The sequence below is a fragment of the Pelodiscus sinensis genome, chromosome 9, assembly GCF_052426305.1.
Source record: "Pelodiscus sinensis isolate ZL-2025 chromosome 9, ASM5242630v1, whole genome shotgun sequence".
Classification (NCBI taxonomy): domain Eukaryota; kingdom Metazoa; phylum Chordata; order Testudines; family Trionychidae; genus Pelodiscus; species Pelodiscus sinensis.
The window spans coordinates 1,577,871-1,593,367 of NC_143060.1; the positions used below are offsets into that span (position 1 = coordinate 1,577,871).

A 15,497-nucleotide genomic window follows, 5' to 3' on the forward strand; every position below is an offset into this window, starting at 1 on the left:
CCAAGGACGGTGTGCGAGCCGTGCAGCGCCGCCCTGCGCGGAAGCCAACGTTGCTAGGCAACGCGTCCCGGCGGCCCCAGGCAAGATGGCAGCCGGAAGTGACGGGGGAGGTGGAGGATGGGTGAGGGGGGGTGACGTCAGACGCCGGGGAAGATGGGGGGGAGGCATAAAGTTCCGGGGGCGGGATACGAGGGGGGGAAGCCAGGGAGTTGGGCAGGAGCATAAGGGAGGTAGGACCGCAGGGTGGAAGCAGCCCAGGGCAGGGCACGGAGCCGGTGCACCGGTGGTTAAGGGCACGACCCCTCCGGGGGGACAGGTCAGGGTGACTCTGTCCTTAGGGCCCTGGGCTGGGGTCTGGGAGTGAGGGTGGGCCCAGACCCCCCCACCCTGCAAACCCGCAACGCATTCGTCTTGCAGCGGGGCAGCGCAGGGAGCGCACCTCAGGGTGCTCGGTGACTAATAAAGGGAAGGGGGACAGGAGAACCCCCACACCCGGCCACTTAAGGTTTGTGCTAAAATCCCCCAGGTCACAGATTCCCAGCCTTGGATGGGCATTGCTGCCACAACCCACATGCAAAAACCCCTGTGAGAACCCTTCCTGTGGGGTACCCCAAGCTCTTTAACCTCCCTCTGGAGAGAGCTTGGAAACGCTAATTTCTCTTAGTAGTTTGGCTTTGCGGTCTTAGGCACATGCACACGGAACCTCCAGAGCATGGTCTTAAAAGGGTGTCACGTTACTGAATTGGAGGGAAGCAGCCAGGTCGCTGCTGCACCCACAGGTGGGGGTGTTGGCCCCAGAAATGGTATAAAAGGGGGCCATGTGGGGTGTTGAATAGAAGCTCACTGGCTGCTAATCCTATGTACGCTGTTCATGTGTTTGTAGAATGTCTGTGTGTGCAATTATTAGCATGTACTTGTATGGATACTGAATATTTCCCTGCATGTGGTTGAGCATTGGGCAGGGCTGGGCCTGTGGACATGCTAATTAGTGAGGCCCTGTGGGACAATGGCTCTCAATGGGCCAAGGACACACCTAAAGAATGAGGGCTGTCACCTGAGAGCTGCCAGCAGGGAACACAGAGATTGGCCGCTGGCCAGGTGACCTGCTGCAGCCAAGAAGAGACCAGGAAGGAGGTATAAAGAGGCCATGTGGTCGACGCCATCTTGTTCTCAGCTCAGCACTTCATCCCAGAGGCAGCAGTGCAGGGATCGAAGAGCCCGAAAGACCTGTGAACCCAGCTGATCCTAGGATGCGCAACAAGAACTTTTAAACCAGCAGCTGTAACATCTCTGCTAGAGCTTGCATCGAGAACTGGGAGATTTGGTGCATGTAATGTACTATCCTTTAACAACCTCCCTCTCATGCTTTTCTTTCTTGTGATAATAAACCTTTAGTTGTTAGATGCTAAAGGATTAGCTCAGCGTGATTTGTGGGTAAGGTCCAGAGGGTAAATTGACCAGGGATCTGTGGCTGGTTTCTTGGAACTGGACAGGACTTGTGCGGGGTAGGTGGGATTGGGTGCTAGGACTCCCCACCTGTTTAAGAGGCCCCGGGCCATCTGGGGCATGGATATTGCTGGGGTGTCGGAGGGGTTTTGCTTGGGAGGCTTCAGGCAGGTTGCTGGAGCGCTCTGTGGGACTGGTGTGTGGCCTGTTTGGAGAGGTCACCAGTCTGGGGGCTGCAAGGAGCCCCGGATTTGAGCAATTCGCCCTGAGTGGACACCCTCAGCTGTGCCCAGACACAGCCCAGTCTGTCACAAAGGGTGATTTTTATTAACAAAAAGAAAAACACTTGGTAAAACATTATTTGGTTGCTGGCTGTTACAGAGCACCTGAAAAATAAAGGATTAGAAACAGAGAATTGCTTCCCTGGGATTCAGTTTGGAGAGTTACAGTGTAAGGGAGTAGCTCCAGGGCTCAACAAACCTGGAAATAAAGAAAATAACCTGATGGCATCTGACTAAACATTCCCTGTTCTACTCACATTTCTGTAGACAACTTTGTCCTTCCCTAGCATGGATGTCTCTGGATTCTCTGTGTCTGTCTCGCTGGCTCATTCATGTCCTTCCAGGCTCTGCTCTGGCCACCCAACAGGAACAGGAAGGTCACTGCCTCCCGTTCAAAAGATCACTGTTCCCATTGGCTCTCCTGGCCTCCCGCCAACTCACTTCCTGCTTTCCTAGCATTCCTAGAGACTCTAGGACCCACTGTCTATGGTTTTAACCCCCCACAGGCAAGGCAAGCAGGGTTAGGTTTCAAGAGTTAACCACTGTGAGTAAATCCAATGGCAGGAATGTCCAGAAAACAGAGCCCATCTCCCTCTGCGGCACACAAGCTAACAGCGGTGCCACTGTAAGATCCCTCATGTAGCTGCTCGATGCCAGTGGGAGAGAGAACATAAGAACGGCCGTACTGGGTCAGCCCAAACGTCCATCTAGCCCAGTATCCTGTCTGCCGACAGTGGCCAGCACCAGGTGCCCCAGAAGGGGTGGACCGAAGACAATGATCAAGCGATTTGTCTCCTGCCATCCCTCTCCAGCCTCTGACAGACAGAGGCCAGGGCACCATTCCTACCCCCGGCTGATAGCCTTTTATGGCCCTAACCTCCATGAAATTATCTAGCTTCTCTTTAAACTCTGGTGCTCTCCTGGTGACACAGTTAAACCACCCCAATGAGTGGCAGGGGCTATGTCATTGGGCAAGCATCTCCCACCAACATGATGCTTTGCACATGGGTGCTTCTCTCAATGAAACAGCTGTTGCTCAGAGGCCAGCAGCCAGGAACAAGTTGTACCATTTGGGTGCTGAGAGCAATTAAACCAAACTATAAACCCTGTCTCTGATAGGGATAGAGAGGGTTAACTGGTTAACTGTTAAGCATTGTCTTACCAGCATGCTTACTGGGGTAATCAGTTAACCTGCGCCCAGCCAGCTGCAGCGGTCCCCCGCCTGCACCTACCTGTGGGGAAGGGCTGTTCAGCCTGGCTGGGCCCACCACTCCTAGCTGTAGTCGGGAGGTGCTCCAGCCCGGCTGGGCCCACCACTCCTAGCTGTAGTCGGGAGGTGCTCCAGCCCGGCTGGGCCCACCACTCCTAGCTGTAGTCGGGAGGTGCTCCAGCCCAGCTGGGCCCACTGCACCCAGCTGCAGGTAGGGGGGCACTTGAATGCCGGGGTGGGGAGTGCTCCAGTCCCCCTCATCCCCCCACACCACACACACCCCTCTGGCAGTTAACCGGTTAAACCCATTGACATGGGATTTTACATCCCTAATATCTGATGGAAACCATTCCAAGTCCAGGGGTGCAGCAGGGCCCCACTTCCCTTGTTCCCGCACCTGCACGGAGAGGGGAGTTTTCCACACCCCTGAGCCACATGCCTTACACTGACAGAAGAGCTGGCGTAGCCCTAACCTGGCACAAAAGCTTGAGACGGGTGACTCTACCCCTGCAGGCCACTTCCCAACCGGCTCTCGGCTCGCTTGCCCTTGTTTAGCTCCCCAGAGCATTTCGCCCACAACGGAGCCCGTCTGCAGCTGGTTCCATGGAGCAGGATGTTGCCAGGTGCGTGGGCTACTCAGTCCCTGCCCCCTGGCTGCGCAGAGATTCTGGAAAGCGACTTCTCCTCCGACAGGTGAACTGCCCTAGCCCTTGCAAGGGGGGTTAATTCCAAATATGGATGATGGCACGTTACAGGTGGAGTCCCCCTCCCCGCTCTCAGCCCTGGGTGGCCGACAGTGGGAGCCCCCACTCTCAGCCCCTGGCTGCTGACAGTGACAAATCACAGAAAAGCCCAGGACCTTATTACTGCACACAGTCCAGTCCATTAGTACTTTCCCTTGATTTTCCACAGCTCGTCCACCACTCAGTTGCAACGTTTGGCAGGCACCCTGCAGGTCACGTAGCACCTTCATTCTAGCACGTGCAGCACAGAACCATGGCCAGCACGTGCCAACCAGGCGCTGACAAGGGTCCGATCCCGCCAGGAGTTTCCCTGTCTCGTGGTGAGCTGTGTGCCAGCCCACTGCACAATGTCAGACTCTGCTCAGGCTTGTTTACCCACACAAGTTGTACCCATTTCACTCCACGGCTATGTCTACACGGCATCCCTTTTCCGGAAAAGGGATGCAAATTAGACACCTCGCAATTGCAAATGAAGCGGGGATTTAAATCTCCCCCCCCCCCCACTTCATTTGCATAAACATGGCTGCTGCTTTTTTCCGGCTCGGAGCTTTGCCAGAAAAAACCCCAGTCTAGACACGGATCTTTCGGAAAATAAAGACTTTTCCTTAAGAGGAATAAGGGATCTTTCAGAAAAGGCTTTATTTTTCGAAAGACCCGCGTCTAGACTGGCGCTTTTCTCCCCCCCCAGCACCAAGGGGCGCAGGGCTCCCCTCCCCTCCCCCCCAGCACCAAGGGGCGCGGGGCTCCTCTCCCCTCCCCCCCAGCACCAAGGGGCGCGGGTCTCCCCTCCCCTCCCCCCCAGCACCAAGGAGCATGGGGCTCCCCCCCAGCACCAAGGGGCGCGGGGCTCCTCTCCCCTCCCCCCCAGCACCAAGGAGCGCGGGGCTCCCCTCCCCTCCCCCCCCAGCACCAAGGAGCGCGGGGCTCCCCTCCCCTCCCCCCCAGCACCAAGGGGCGCGGGGCTCCCCTCCCCTCCCCCCCAGCACCAAGGAGCGCGGGGCTCCTCTCCCCTCCCCTCCCCCCCCCAGCACCAAGGAGCGCGGGGCTCCCCTCCCCTCCCCCCCAGCACCAAGGAGCGCGGGGCTCCCCTCCCCTCCCCCCCAGCACCAAGGGGCGCGGGGCTCCCCTCCCCTCCCCCCCAGCACCAAGGAGCGCGGGGCTCCCCTCCCCTCCCCCCCAGCACCAAAGGGCGCGGGGCTCCTCTCCCCTCCCCCCCCAGCACCAAGGAGCGCGGGGCTCCTCTCCCCTCCCCCCCAGCACCAAGGAGCGCGGGGCTCCTCTCCCCTCCCCCCCCAGCACCAAGGAGCGCGGGGCTCCCCCCTCCCCCCCCCAGCACCAAGGGGCGCGGGGCTCCCCTTCCCCCCCAGCACCAAGGAGCATGGGGCTCCCCCCCAGCACCAAGGGGCGCGGGGCTCCTCTCCCCTCCCCCCCCAGCACCAAGGGGCGCGGGGCTCCTCTCCCCTCCCCCCCCAGCACCAAGGAGCGCGGGGCTCCTCTCCCCTCCCCCCCCAGCACCAAGGGGCGCGGGGCTCCCCTCCCCTCCCCCCCCAGCACCAAGGAGCGCGGGGCTCCTCTCCCCTCCCCCCCAGCACCAAGGAGCGCGGGGCTCCCCTCCCCTCCCCCCCCAGCACCAAGGAGCATGGGGCTCCCCCCCAGCACCAAGGAGCGCGGGGCTCCCCTCCCCTCCCCCCCAGCACCAAGGGGCGCGGGGCTCCCCTCCCCCCCCAGCACCAAGGGGCGCGGGGCTCCCCTCCCCTCCCCCCCCAGCACCAAGGGGCGCGGGGCTCCCCTCCCCTCCCCCCCCAGCACCAAGGGGCGCGGGGCTCCCCTCCCCCCCCAGCACCAAGGGGCGCGGGGCTCCCCTCCCCCCCCCCAGCACCAAGGAGCGCGGGGCTCCTCTCCCCTCCCCCCCCAGCACCAAGGAGCGCAGGGCTCCCCTCCCCTCCCCCCAGCACCAAGGGGCGCGGGGCTCCCCTTCCCCCCCAGCACCAAGGGGCGCGGGGCTCCCTTCCCCTCCCCCTCAGCACCAAGGGGCGCGGGGCTCCCCTCCCCTCCCCCCCCAGCACCAAGGGGCGCGGGGCTCCTCTCCCCCCCCCCCCAGCACCAAGGAGCGCGGGGCTCCTCTCCCCTCCCCCCCCAGCACCAAGGGGCGCGGGGCTCCCCTCCCCCCCAGCACCAAGGAGCGCGGGGCTCCTCTCCCCTCCCCCCCCAGCACCAAGGAGCGCGGGGCTCCTCTCCCCTCCCCCCAGCACCAAGGGGCGCGGGGCTCCCCCCCCCCCCAGCACCAAGGGGCGCGGGGCTCCCCTCCCCTCGCCCCCCAGCACCAAGGAGCGCGGGGCTCCCCTTCCCTCCCCCCCCCCAGCACCAAGGGGCGCGGGGCTCCCCTCCCCCCCAGCACCAAGGAGCGCGGGGCTCCCCTCCCCTCCCCTCCCCCCCCAGCACCAAGGAGCGCGGGGCCCCCCCCCCCCAGCACCAAGGGGCGCGGGGCTCCCCTCCCCTCCCCCCCCCCCAGCACCAAGGAGCGCGGGGCTCCCCTCCCCCCCAGCACCAAGGAGCGCGGGGCTCCTCTCCCCTCCCCCCCCAGCACCAAGGGGCGCGGGGCCGCACGGGAACCTCCTGACTGAAATCTGCCTAGCAACAGCTATGTCCCCTCTGATTGGCGGGCCCCGCCACGCGCTTTGGGGGAGTCTCGTTCCCATTGGCCGGAATGCCAGCCGCGCTGCGATTGGCTGAGCCCGATGACCGGGCGGGAGCGGCCGTTGTGTGGTGGGAACGGCCGCGGCGGACTCCTTCGCGTCCCGAGCGGACGGATGCATCGCACGCCTGCGTGATTTCACGTGACGTCAAACTATCGCGCGCGGCCGCATATCCATCCGCGCCGGAACTGATTTCGGGACGGGGGGGGAGTAGGCGCGGTGGGGGCGACGAGGAACGTGACTGGCAGGTGAGCGCGGCCAATGAGGCGGCGCGGCTGGGCGGGCCCCGCGGCGATTGGCCGGCCGCGGCGCCGCCTCCCCAATGGGGAGCGAGGTGCTGGCGGGGCGGGGCGGGGCTGCCGCTCTTTCCGCTTCCTCGTCCAGGCCCAGCGGCGGGCGGGCGCCATGGCGGCCGAGCTGGAGAGCGCCAACCCCGGCGCGCGCATCCTCACCTTCCGGCCCAGCGCCGAGCAGTTCCGCGACTTCGCGCGATACGTCGCCTACATCGAGGCGCAGGGCGCGCACCGCGCCGGGCTGGCCAAGGTGAGCCCCGCCCCTCGCCCCGCCCCCGGGTACGGCCCCGCCCCTAGCCCCGCCCCCCGCGGGGTACGGCCCCGCCCCTCGCCCCGCCCCCCGCGGGGTACGGCCCCGCCCCCCGGGGTACAGCCCTGCACACTTCCTGCCCCCCCCCGTGCACTCAGCCTGCCCCGCTCCCGTCCGGCGCGGGCACGTCGCCGTGTGGGCCGCCAGCCGCTCGCTGGTGAACGCCTCCCGCTCCCCGCTCTCGTCTAGCAGCCCGGCTCGCTGCTGGCTGGCGCCGGGCCCCGCACCCACCCCGCTGCAGCTCTGCTTTTGAAGCGTACTAGGAGCCAGGCGGGCAGGCAGCCCAGCTCAGTGCCAGCTCACGCCAGGTCTGGGAGCTCAGCCGCTCCCCAGCCCCGCACACGCTCTGCTGCCCCCCCACGCTGCTGCTTCTGCGTCAGAGGCAGCAGCGTGGGGCGGCAGGCAGCCGGTCCATGAGGGGAGCTCATTTTTAAATTGGCTCCCCTGGCGGGCTAGCTTCCACCTAGCACCCAGCGCTTCTGCCTCTATATCAGAGGCAGCAGCGTGAAGTTACAGGGATGGGGTCCAGAGCACACTGGCTGCCAGCCACACCTCCAGGGACTATAGAATAATTGACGTTAACCTCATGAACTGATGAATTCTTTAATCGACTATTCAATTAACTGATATTTAATATCCCTATTCTCCAGCTGCCTGCACCTGGGTCCCGTCACAAAGAGCAGACAGTGGTGACTGGGAAACATTTCCATCGTATGCTGCTGTGGGCACCCATCCCTGACACTCCAGGGACACTGGCACACTTGGCCGGTCCCATTTCTGTGCTGACGTGTGTGGGCCATCTCGGGAGCCTGCCAAGCCTGCCCCGTCAGAGACCCCAAACCCTGAGCTGCTAGTCTGGCCTGCAGAGACAGGGTGACTCCAGGGGTGTCCCAGTTCAGGCGCTTGCTCGGGCCATAAGGGCTGTATTCTGCTCTTCGGTCTTTATGCAGAGCAATGGTAGGAGAGCTGCCATGGACAAACAGTACAGAGGCACGGTGGGGGTCGACTTTGGTTGGTGAGAGACAAGCTTTTGATCCTATACAGTGCTCTTCTGGTGTCTGTAGTGCTGGGTAAGTTCCGAACCTTGTCTCTCCTCAACAGAAATTGGTTCAATAAAAGGTACTACCTCGCCCACCTTGGCTGCCTTATATTCTGAGATAGACACAACCACAATAAGGCTGTCCGCGAGGAGGTAATGTAGTGGGATGAATCAGATTTTGTAGCTCTTGCTCACAGTCCATAATTAAAAGTACTAAGAATGTTGACATCCTCCTGTTACTTCCATCCCTTCGAACTGTTGCTGGCTGATCATGGGCGGGATTGCTGGGTTTTCTGATTGTTGCCTTTTACTCTGAACCATCAGGTGATTCCCCCAAAGGAATGGAAGCCGCGAACATGCTATGATGATATTGATGACCTGGTCATCCCAGCTCCAATTCAGCAGGTCGTGACTGGACAATCTGGCCTCTTCACACAGTACAACATCCAGAAGAAGGCTATGACTGTCCGGGAATTTAGAAGAATTGCAAATAGTGACAAGTAAGAAACTGCAAACACAAATTCTTTTACAACTCTGGGGCTTTTGCCATCACACAGCTTTCTCTCTTCTTAGCCTATAATTATATGGACTTTCTTGGGAAAAGATGTGTCGTTTAATGAAATTGTCAACAACAAAACTTTCTTTAAAATGAAAGTGCAGAAATGGCATATTAATGAACAAACCTGCCCTGCTGGGCTTCACTTCTGTTAGTCCTGAAGACAGTGGAATTGCTCAAGTGTTGATGGGAGCACAACTTGTTCCAGAGAATCCTTTATTACATAAGAACGGGCATGCTGGGTGAGACCAGTGGGCCGGTATCCTGACTCTTGACTTTGGTCAATGCCAAATTTTTTAATTTTTTTTAAGCCAGTTATGCTTTTGGCTTTCATGGTATCACCTAACAACAAGTTCCAGAGGTTGACTGGAGAAGAAGTAATTGCTTATGATCAGGGCTCGACAAACTATAGAATCTACTCGCCCATGGCGAGTAGATTTCAGCCGTGCGGTCTGTTTACCAGCGGCGTACGCATGCGCGATGTGGCTCTTGTGTATGCGCAGTGCAGGGCTGGCGAGTGGCTTTCACCGCCGTTTGTCAAGCCCTGCTTATGATTACTAGGCAGCAGGTTTCAGACTATTTCATTGAGTGACCTCTGGTTTTTGTGTCATGTGAAGGGGTAAATAACAATTAACTTTCTTCACACAAGTCATGATTTTATAGATCTATTAAATCCCCCTGCAGTCATTCTTTTTTAAGATGAGCAGTTTCAGTCTTTTTAAGGCGTGCCGTACACCTAATAATTTCAGTTGCCTTTTGTGTACTTTTTCCAATTTTAATCTATCTTTGAGATGGGGTACCCAGCACTGCACGTGGTATTCAAGAGGTGGGCATGCCGTGGGTTTATATAGTGGCACGTGCTCTGTTTTGCTTGTCTCCTTACTGTGACTGCCAGTGTACTTTGAGCAGATGATTTCAGAACAACAGTGACTCCAAGATCTTTAAGTGGTAACAGCTGCTTTATTTCTCCTTCATTTTGTTCCTGTCGTTGGGATTGTTTTCCCTTGCCTGTTACTTTGCCCTTATCACCTTTGACTTTCGTCTTGTCTTGCTGCCCAGTTACCCACATTTGTAGAGTCCCTTGGTAACTGTCTGCAGCCTGCTTTCAGTTAAACTGTCTTGACTGATTTTTGTATTGCCTGCAAACTTTGCCACCTCATTGCTTACCGGAGCCTTTTCCAGATCATTCCTGAATATGCGGAAGAGCACACATTCGTGGGGGTCCTGCTGTTTACCTCTCTCCGTTCTGAAAACTGCACCTTTTTCCTACTCCCTGTTCCCTATCTTTTTTAACCAGTTATTCATCCATGGAAGGGCCTACCCCTTTGCTCCATGACTGTTGAGTTTGCTCACAAACCTTTGAGGTGGGACCTTATAAGAGGAGTAGATTTTCAGAAAGCCTTTGACACCTCCTGGTCACCCTTGTCCACGTGTTTGTTGTCTCCACGCCCCACCCATCCCCAAATAATTCAAATAGATTGGTGATGCATGATTTCCCTTCACAAACTCTGTTGACTCTTCTTTGACATACAGCCTCTCCCCGAGTTACAAACGAGATACGGACCAAACACTTGGCTGTAACTCGACCGTTTGCAACTCGGGGAGCGGCTGTATTGCATTCATTTATGTATTTGATTATTCTGTTCTTTGGTGTGATTTCTACTCATTTTTCCCAGTACTGAAGTTAGGCTCAGTGGTCTATAACTTCCAGAATCACATCTGGGCCCTTTTAAAAAAAATCATAATTACATTAGCTCGCCAGTAGTCATCTGGCACAGAAGCTGTTTTAAGTAATAGGATACATACCACAGTCAGTAGTTCTGCAATTTCATATATGCGTTTCTTCAGTGACTGCCATCTGGTCCTGGTAACTTCTTACTGTTTCATTTATCAGTTCCAAAACCTTCTCTGATAATCCTTCGGTCCAGGACAGGTCCTCAGAGTTCATACCTAAAAAGAATGACTTGGGTCTGAGCATCTGCTCACGTCCTCTTCAGTGAAGACCGGAGCAGAAGATTCACGTAGTTTTTCCACAACTGCCTTATCTGTCTTGAGTGCTGCTATAACACCATGATTGTCCAGTGGTCTCAGTTTGACAGGCTTCCTGCTTCCAGTGCACTTTCTTTTTTTTCCTGTTAGTCTTTGTATCTTTTAACCTAAGAATGGCCGTACTGGGTCAGACCAAAGGTCCATCCTGCCCAGTAGCCTGTCTGCCGACAGTGGCCAAAGTCAGGTGCTTCAGAAGTAATCAATAGAACAGCTAATCTGAAAGTGATCCATCCCCTATCCCAGTTTCTGGCAAACCAAGGGGAGGGACACCATCCCTGCCCACCCCGGTTAGAAGCCATTGATGGGCCTGTTCTCTGTGAATGTGTCTAGTTCTTTTTTGTTAGTTGCTCTTCACGTTCTTTTTTGGCCTGCCCAATTGTATTCCAGAGTTCATGCTCCTGTCTGCTTTCTTCAGTAGGATTGGATTTCCAGATTTGAAAGGGTGCTCTTTTGCCTGTAACTGCCTGTTTGTCTCTGCTTAGGCACGGTGACTTTTTTTTATCCTGTTTTTTTTAAACTGATAGAAAACAAGGAAAAGATGCATGTTCCCCTGTAGGCTCTACATAGAGTTTAAGGCCAGAAGAGACCACCAAATCATTGAGTATGATACCAGGCCCCCCCCCCCCCCCAGCCCTTGCTCGCTGAGCCCAACAACCTTTCTTTCGTGATTAACTGACCTCGCATTATTGAAGGACCACAAATTTGGAGCACAACAATGCTCTTGTTATTGTCACTAAGCATAACACTGGGTTCTTAGCCAGTTTGTTGCAGTGTTTGAAACCCCAAATGTTGCTTTCCTACACTAGTTCCTGAGACCCAGAAAGTGAAATTCTCACTCGTTTCCGTTGTTCTAGCTGAGAGACGTGAGAAGGAAACTAGACTTGCATGTTACCGCATGTTACCGCTTCTTTACGAAATAAGTGTGATTGTTAGTGAGCTAACTTTTTAAAAAGATGTTCTCCCAATAAGGCATGGCTTGAGGATTTAAGAGAACTAATTAAATGCTCATTACCCCATTTTGTACAGTGCAGGTTGTTTCTTCCAACAACAGAAGGGTAATGTGCTGTGGGAGTTAGAATGGGTATTAGTATTTCAGTAGCACTTAGACCCCTGCTAAGTTAGGATTCCCATCTTGCCAGACCCTGTACAAAGAGCGGCTAAGGAAACACTGGCACAGAAGTGAAATCACTTGCCCACTGTCACCCAGCAGGTTTTGGCAGAGTGAGAAATAGAGCCTGGGTCTCTGGACTTCCAGTCTGATGCCCTATTCTTAACAGTTTGAATATAGCCTTCTACTTGCTTTGTTTTAATTCTGGGATATTGCTCTAACTCTAATGTACTGAGTTGCAAAGTTTTTACTGATGAAATGAGTTGATGAAATGGCTTTTTTTTTTTTTTTTTAAGGTACTGCACACCCCGATATACTGACTTTGAGGATCTTGAGCGGAAATACTGGAAGAACCTCACTTTCAATGCCCCTATCTATGGTGCTGATGTTAATGGCACACTCTATGAGAAGGTGAAGAAAAATGCTTTGTCTTCTGGTAGAAAAACCCTATCGAGTTGCAGATGACTATTCATGTAAACTCTGTCCTGGCATTCAGCTCTGTGAAGTTTCGGAGAGGTGTTTAATGGCATTCGCAGTAGATGTCTGTCTTCTGAAATATAAAACCTGGGAGGTGCAGTCAGCTGTACCACTAACATATATCTGTCATTTTACCACAATTGTTGAAGCTAAGTGTAAGACACATCCTCAAGAGTATCTGTGTTTATCTAGTACATTGTGCTTCATTGTGACGCAGTTGGAAACTCCTAGGAGCCAAAATTAATTCATTAATATAAGGCGAGGTAATGCACAAAGCTTGCTTAATAGTGCTAATGTACTTACAGATACAAATTACCCTGAATTGGAAACTAGCAGGGGACATATACTGTGTATCCCGCTGCTGTACACAGTTCTGTGGGGATCGTGATGGTGATGTGACTTGCCCACATAGCTGTGCCATGCAGATAGTTATTGGAACTGAGTGCATAATAGCGCAGTCACATTGCGTCCCTGAGAGTTTGTTAGACTGGAATAGTAGCTTTCAACTTCTGGTCTGTGGGGCTTGGTGAGTCCGCAGGCTAAGATTTCCAGAGCGGTGCTCACCTGCACTCAGAAATGTTCAGGGGTTTGCAAATGAAAAAACGTTGAAAATGGCTGAGTTACAGTATTCCAGCCCTGCAGCAGGGGCTTGGAAGGAAACACAGTGGTAGGAAGGAAACATGGCCGACTTGGATGCGGAAGTCCTCTCCCCATTAGACAGGACCAGTATAGTGGGTGATGGTACGTGCTTACTACACGGTCCTGTTAGCGTGTCCCTAGAAGCGAGGAGATTTGGGACTCTTGCCACACACGCACATCTTTAATTTCTGGCCTGCGTGCTGAGGCGTTAGCAAGGGGTGTCATTAGTAGTTGAGCGTAGACCGATGCAAAATGAGACTTGTATTTAAAAAAGAAGGAGAAAGTCCACTGGTTAGGTGAAGACTTTGGATTGCTCAGCAAAACTGAAAACCAGGTTGCTCTGTCCCACAGTGCAGCGTTATGTAGGGGCCATTGTTACGTAACTGATGTCTTGCGATCATGTTGCTGTCCTTGCTTAATATGCACTCCCTGTTTTGCAGCATGTACATGAATGGAACATTGGCAAGCTGAACACAATCCTGGACGTTGTGGAGAATGAAAGTGGCATAACCATCGAGGGAGTGAACACCCCCTACCTCTACTTTGGCATGTGGAAAACCTCCTTTGCCTGGCACACGGAGGACATGGACCTCTATAGTATTAACTACTTGCACTTTGGAGAGCCCAAGTCATGGTAAGGTTTCCTGGAGCAGCCTCTCCGACTCACTCGCTAGAAAGCACCGTAAGCTGTTGGAGTCCCTTTAGAAACGTGGACAAACGGGATTGAGGAGATGGTGGGTTTTTCCTACGTCTTCTAAAGCTCCTCCTTTACTCCTGGGGGATTCTGCGCCGCTGCGTGAGTGCAGAATTCATGTCTCGCACAGATTTCTTTGCTTCCCTAAAGAAAATGACGTATGACTGGGAAGCCAAGGGAAGCGGAAAGAGCAGTCCATTGCCCCCCACCCTCAGCCGTGGGGGAATGTTGTTTCATGCACCCAGAGCAGCTGGTGGAGTCGTAAATCACTGCTCGGGGATGCAGAGCTGGGCACACCCTGACCAGTGGCCCCTACTCTGCGCCATGCTCAGCTGCTGGTTCTGGCTTGGGTGAGGACAGGGGATGTGAGGACTGCCTCTTTCTCAGACCCACCCCCAAAAGCTTCCTGAAGCCAGGAGAGGCATGTACCTTCTTGCCCCTATTGCTCCTCCACAGAGGGAGAGGGGTCACTGTACAGGGTGCTGCTCTCCTGTCTGCCCAACCCCTGTGCATCCCGACCAACCATACCAAGACCCTTTTCGCCAAGCCTTCCTCCTGCATCTGAGCCCCTCTGCACCCAGAAACCCTGTGGAGCCCTGCTCCTCCCTTGCATTCAGACCCCTGCTTAGTGCCCTGTGCTTGAATTCCGCACCCCTGCGGACCCCAGCCGGCTGCACCCAGAGTCCTGTCCCACCAAGCCCCACCCCCAGCATCCAGACTCACTCTGCCAAGTCCCAACCACCGTCACCTGCACCCTCCTGTTGAGTCCAGATCACACACCGAGCCTCTGTGCATTCAGATTGCCCCATACAGAATCCTGTTACCCCACCCCTGGATGCCCCACACTAAGCCCCTCCACGCTTAAATCCTGCTAGGAGGAGCCTGCTCATTCCACACCTGGATCAGAGGTGAGCATGCGTGTGACTCTGTATCGCTCGCTTGCTGCCTTAGCACGCCTGGCATGGAGGAGGAGGTAGCCCCAGTAGTGTGGAAACAAAAGGACGAGAGTTGTTGAGCTCCGTTAGACTAGAGTTAATTGTGTTGGCACCTTAGAATTTGGTTGCAGTTGGCTGTTGGGTGAACCGATAATGGTGGAAGTTCATGCTACTTAGAGCTACTGTTTGAGCCTGGGGCAATTAGCTACAGCAGCTAGAATAGTCAGAAACTGTTGGGAGGGAAAAATAAAGTGTCGAGCATGTGAAAGGAATATGCAGGGAGACCCCCAGATCCTTAAAGTGCAACGCTTGTGCCAGTGCCCAGGAGTCGCCTCGTAACACCTTCCATACTAGTGCCCTGTTCTCTGACATAGGTCAGACTTCTCTCTCCGTGCTGTCACTTCAAGCGCATCCCAGGCCTTTGCCTGCACAAGCAAGAGACTTACTGCTGTGGTGCAGGTGACCGAGGGTGGGGCTGTTTTAGGTAGAACACAGTAGCAACGTGTGCTTGATACAAGTGGTAGTTTGACTGACTGCTGTGACGAGACAGAGGAATGAAATAAAGCTAAGCCTGATGGACAGACAGTTAAACGGGTCCACGCACTGTAATCCTCAACAGTGAGGGCATTTTTAAGGGTGGCTGATCTGAATGCTTTTCTTCTGCACTCGTACATTTCCAGTGTCTGGCAGTGAGACGCCCTTCCCGGTAGGAATTGCTTTTTCAGCAAGGGGCTCGGGCCGGACGGGGAGCACTCTCTGGCAGGCATGCTTTGTCTGCCTTAGAAATGATGGAGTCCTTGGGGTCGCAGTTGGGTATTTTTGTTATGCAGACACACAGCACTGGAGCTGGATGTGTTCGGTGCTAGGTGTCTTCCAGGAGAGGCACCTAACTCGGTCACTATAGCAGAGGTGGACTGAAGCGTTACCCGCCCTCTGTTCAGTCTGAGTCCAGGTGGGACATTGACTTTTCCAATGGGGAGAGCAGGCTGTGCAGGGAGGTCTTCTGGGAGACTCATGGGCT

The 15,497-nt window shown here is 55.4% G+C and overlaps 1 protein-coding gene across 1 annotated transcript in view; it reads left to right on the top strand.

The window, feature by feature from the left end:
• Positions 1-6,661: 6,661 nt before the first annotated feature.
• KDM4A (lysine demethylase 4A) overlaps positions 6,662-15,497 on the top strand; it is a 36,981-nt gene continuing 28,145 nt past the window's right edge. Inside the window, exons 1-4 of the mRNA XM_089780377.1 lie at positions 6,662-6,919; positions 8,343-8,518; positions 12,028-12,142; positions 13,288-13,481. Of these exons, the coding sequence (XP_089636503.1) occupies positions 6,782-6,919; positions 8,343-8,518; positions 12,028-12,142; positions 13,288-13,481 (623 nt within the window). The 5' untranslated portion in view covers positions 6,662-6,781. The remainder of the gene's footprint in view (positions 6,920-8,342; positions 8,519-12,027; positions 12,143-13,287; positions 13,482-15,497) is intronic.